General features: G+C 37.5%; 1 protein-coding gene across 1 annotated transcript; it reads left to right on the forward strand.

The window, feature by feature from the left end:
* Nucleotides 1-934: 934 nt before the first annotated feature.
* On the forward strand, nucleotides 935-4787 carry LOC109240838 (vacuolar-processing enzyme-like). The gene is given in 10 exon segments (XM_019407521.1): nucleotides 935-1100; nucleotides 1539-1706; nucleotides 2266-2424; nucleotides 2560-2645; nucleotides 2758-2978; nucleotides 3123-3171; nucleotides 3259-3465; nucleotides 4078-4284; nucleotides 4381-4539; nucleotides 4542-4787. Coding segments are annotated over 10 exon segments (1467 nt in total). The 3' UTR covers nucleotides 4587-4787.
* Nucleotides 4788-5464: the final 677 nt, after the last annotated feature.

Genomic DNA, 5464 nt, shown 5'->3' on the forward strand with positions numbered 1-5464 from the left:
TACTTCCAACAAGAATGCCTTGGCCCAACAAAAGCCTCCTTAGTCCATTAGCTTAGATTTTTCTCATTCCAATTTCCTGGGTTTGACTATAATTATTTTCCTACATTGTCCTTGGAGTAAATAGTGTTGGAATATGTTTAGGAGTGTTTATGTGAGATAGTAAAGGTTAATATGGGTGTGAGAACATCTCCGAAGGGAGTTCTGTACTAGGTAATTTTTCAACAACATTAATTGCTTGAAAGTGAGAGTTCTAGGTCCATAATTAAGATGATTATACAATTTAAACAGCGTCGAAACTTCATAACCTTGAAACCGACATGAATTCAACATTTTAAGTTGGTGACTGTCGAGTATCAATACTTGTATACACTGATAACACTCGGAGACGGAGCTACAATTTGAAATTATGGGTTCTAAATTTGTCACCGAACCCATAATTGATTTTAGCTATTAGGTTTATAATTAAATATTTATACGTATTTTATGATTTAATACAAATACTGAGCTGGGTTCGTCGAACCCTAATTAATGCTTTCCCTCCGCCCCTGATAACACTGCATGCACACCGAACATTATCGTTTAACGAGCAAGGACAAATTTACAAATATATGGTCTACCTAGGCGAGATTAATCAGATTTAACAAAATACAAATTTGATTCAAATATCTTAAAAAATCTAGTATAATATTCTTTTTCAACACAGGCAAGCCCATAAATCTAGCATTTCAATTTTTTGACACAACCAACAGAAAAATCACAGCGTCAGCTCCGGTGAAAAATCAAGCAGCATTTTCCCACTCCTCTGAGCAAGGCCATACAAAGACAAACAGCAAAATATTAAAACCACCACCTGGTATAAAAGCACGACCTTTGGACCCACAAGTCTTCGTAGGGGCACTCGTGTACATAATTCAGCTCCTCTTCTCTTTGGGTTATGGTGGTTGCTATTCCTTTTGAACCCAAAAATGGCAGAAGGATAGGGCGGCTGCACCGCTGGTGGGACCCCTTAATACGATCGCCGGTAGATCGTGATGATGAGGTGGAAGACAGCAACAGTGTTCGTTGGGCAGTTCTTGTTGCTGGTTCAAATGGATACATTTGTTGATTGTTGTAATATTAATCTAAAAATTTGAATTACTGCAGTCTGATTTTAGTTTCAGAAGTTAGTCGAATTAATTCTAGGTGAAGCTAAGAGTGGCAAACGAATTAGGATGGGGCAGTACCCTTTAATTTGTTAAATGCGTTGCTGCAGTTCTTATCAGAGGAATCTTGAGAATTGGTGATGGAAGTTGACTCTGCTAGCATTCATGCAAACAGAGTCACTCTTAATGAATTCTTTACGCCATTAGTATAATTTAACATGTCATAGCTACTTACTTGTCGCCGTTTGTTCTAGGTTATTGATCGATGCTATTAAATGAATTGGTATATATTGCTCTGATGGAGCTGCAGTTCCATTTACAAATCAAGTAATTTTACTATTTGGCGACTTTTAGAATTGCTTTGCTTATTGGTTTTGAAGCCATTTTTGGGGTGAATGCAGGCAGATGTATGTCATGCTTACCAGATTTTGAAAAGAGGAGGATTGAAAGATGAGAACATAGTTGTATTCATGTATGATGACATTGCCAAAAGTGAGCTGAATCCAAGGCCTGGAGTCATAATCAATCATCCAAATGGCAGTGATGTCTATGCTGGCCAATTAAATTCCCAATTCTATTCTTAGTGAGAAGCTTTATAACCACACATATACTGGGTTGACGGTATTGGAACAGAGGGAGTAGTTGTATCGTCATTTCGCCATTAATTATGGTACCTCAATCTTACTTATATTAGAATGTTTTATCTTTACTTATATTAAATATGGTGCCCCAAGTTCCTTTGAGGTTCAATTCTTAGGCGAAAACATTGAACTTTAAATAAGCATATAATTTCAAGCTTATAGAATTCTCCCCACTGCTGATGAGGCAACTACACTCCCTAGACTTCAAAATGGCATGGAACCTTTATTTGGGAGAATGGCTGTGTGAACCATCGAAAAGCTAAAGCCTCTTTTCGATGCATTCTTATCATAAAAGTTCTATAATCGAATCCAAAGGCAGAGTGAATTAGTGATTCTTACCAAATCGGCTGGTTTGGCTACAAGGGGAAATCCGAAGTAGCTGAAGAACTGGCGCCAAATTCATGGAATTGACTAGTCTTAGAGGGTATACTTCTCCCTTCCTTTAGCAAGCAGTAACTTTACAATGATAAACTGATTATAATAGGACTACACTGGTGAGCATGTCACTGCTGCGAATCTGTATGCTGTGCTTCTTGGTGATAAGAGTGCTGTGAAAGGTGGAAGTGGGAAGGTTGTCGATAGTAAACCGAATGACAGAATATTTCTCTATTACTCTGATCATGGTGGTCCAGGGGTGCTCGGTGAGTCTATAATCCAACTTGTATCTTGTTTACATGAATTGTCAAATAAATCTTTAATAATATATGCAGCTTATTAGCGGTCGATTGAAAGACAATTGTGTTAAGTTAATTTGATTCTCACTTCCTCTGTCCCAGGGATGCCAAACATGCCTTTTCTTTATGCCAAAGATTTAATTGAGGTCTTGAAAAAGAAACATGCAGCAGGGACCTACAAAGAAATGGTACATAGTACAAAGCCCTTTTTAATTGTTATGCCTTTTGTAGAACCATTTGAGATAGGTCTATCTGGTGACCCAAACATACTTAGTTTTCTGTTTGTTCTGCTTTATGCAGGTCCTCTACATTGAAGCTTGTGAGAGCGGGAGTGTTTTTGGTGAGAGCGGGAGTGTTTTTGAGGGTATGATGCCTGAAGACTTAAATATTTATGTGACAACAGCATCAAATGCCGAAGAGAGCAGCTGGGGGACGTATTGCCCAGGAATGGATCCTCCACCTCCACCGGAATATATAACATGTTTGGGAGACTTATATAGTGTTGCATGGATGGAGGATAGGTAATGCAAAGTAAACGATTGCTTGACTGATTGGTTGTAAGATTTGGAAAATTATTGTTGTAAAACGAATCTGTCCACGCGATATTAAAAACTAAGTGAGGTACCGAATTGCTGATGATTACCCAATGTTTAACTTGTTTTCAGTGAGTCTCATAACCTGAAGAAGGAAACAATAAAACAACAGTACGAGAAGGTGACTTAACGAAAATACTTTTATTTGGAGCCTCAAGTATATTTTTGTGTGCCATCATCATCATTGAATGCTATATCATCGCTGTAGGTGAAGGAAAGAACGTCCAACTTCAACAACTATAATGCTGGATCTCATGTTATGGAATATGGAAGCAAAGAAATTAAGCCAGAAAAAGTTTATTTGTACCAAGGATTTGATCCTGCCACCTCGAATCTTCCTGCAAACAAGATTGATTTTGCGCACTTGGAGGTTGTCAACCAGAGGGATGCTGATCTTCTCTTCTTATGGGAGAGAGTAAGTCCGAATTCAGATTTCCATAGCATAATTCTTTTTGTGTATCTTTACATTATACTTGATTAGTTCTTTACGCATGAAAGTACGAGAAGGATAGAAATTGGATAAGCAGAAATATTTAGTGGTCATATAGTATTGGGCTAAATCAGCCCAAAGATACTCTTCACATGGTGTGATATTGTGATATTGTCTGATATTGCCTGCTTTGGGTCAAGCCCACACGACTTTCCCCAAAACGTCTCACAGCATTAAGAGATTCCTATCTTTTCAGCTACCAATGTGTGATATAGTTCACACACCCAACATATAGCGTAGGCTGGACAACAAGTTTATCTAGTGAGTACAGTTGCATTTGTTTTGTGTTCTATCTGGCGACTGTTCTCAAAGCGGAATGTATCGTAGATTACAATATGTGGCTGATACTTTCAATTGAACTAGAGCTTGAATTGGAATTATCAATGCTAGGAATCCACCTGTCAACGATTGTACAAATTTAGAAGGGACCACCAGTTGAAACACCACAAGCATCCTTTTTATAGTGATGCTTTGTGGTATAAGTCAATGTCATTCGCTTTGGTTCAGTTTTGATACATGTTTTCTTGATCTCTACAGTATAAGACGCTAGCAGACAATTCATTGGAGAAGGCCAGGCTTCGGAAAGAGATAACGGACACAATGCTGCATAGACAACATCTAGAGGGGAGCGTAGATGCAATTGGAGTCTTTCTTTTCGGCCCAACAAAGGGTTCTTCTGTTCTCAACTCTGTTAGAGAGCCGGGTTTACCTCTCGTTGATGATTGGGATTGCCTAAAATCGACGGTAATCTGAAGATCTATGCAATTATTTGATAAATGTTGATCAAATTTGACTTGAATTCCCCCATGATATAACTTAATATTCGTTTTTCTTTACCAGGTTCGCCTTTTCGAGCTACATTGTGGTTCTCTAACACAATACGGGATGAAGCACATGAGAGCATTTGCAAACATTTGCAACAATGGAGTGTCGAGAGATGCTATGGAGGAAGCTTTTATGGCTGCTTGCAATGCGCATAAGATAGAGGAGTATAAGCGCATAAGATAGAGGAGTATAACGCTGCCAACCAGGGCTTCAGCGCTTGATCACTCGGTCATCTTGTTTTAGCATAAATACTGAACAAGAATTGCTTAGCTACACATCAGTAAAAACAATGCTTGTAAGATAATATTAGAATGTTTGATGCCTACTTTTGGTTTCCTAGATTTTTCCTTTGTACATGTGCGTCAAACTGTTGCAAGTTCAGTGGTAGCATACTGATGCTAATGATATAATAATTTGCATTACCTTGGTTCAAAACAAATTTGACCTATGTTCAAGGAAGTCTGAAGGAATTCATTTGGACTTTAGTGACTTGTAAATAATAGAAAATCAAAATTAGGGTTATTGGATTATTGCTTGAAGGGTTGCTGAACTATGGGAAATCAGTGAACAACGTATTGATTTTTTTTTTTTTTAATTCTAAAAATGTCACTTGAACACAATACGTTACTGTGTTAAAACGCAAAATCAGAAAACTGTTAGAAGAATAAAACACAAAATCAGAAAACCGTTAGAAGAATAAAAGAAACTGGAAAACAATAAAGAATACTGTTAGAAGAATAAAAGAAATTGGAAAACAACAAAGAATAAGAAAATATTTCGAGGTGTGATGTTTGTTCTGGAAAAGGTGTCTGTTCAGAAGTTTACGCGTCCTGCCGCGGTCTTATGGTAAGAATCATGGCTAACGACATCGAATTTGACGGATTATTTATGCAACAATCGCTATAAAATGCTATCCCAATCCAGCCTTGAGAGGTTTAAGTCCGTTATTTAAAATATATTTACAATTTTCAATCTTGGTGTCCTGAATTTTTAAGCTGCTAATTTGAAATTCCAGACTAAGTTTTCTGAATTACTAATTTAAAATTCAAGACATAAGATTCGAACTTCAGGACACAATTTTCGATCTTTAGGACACGAC

The sequence above is a fragment of the Nicotiana attenuata genome, unplaced genomic scaffold (assembly GCF_001879085.1).
Source record: "Nicotiana attenuata strain UT unplaced genomic scaffold, NIATTr2, whole genome shotgun sequence".
Taxonomy (NCBI): domain Eukaryota; kingdom Viridiplantae; phylum Streptophyta; class Magnoliopsida; order Solanales; family Solanaceae; genus Nicotiana; species Nicotiana attenuata.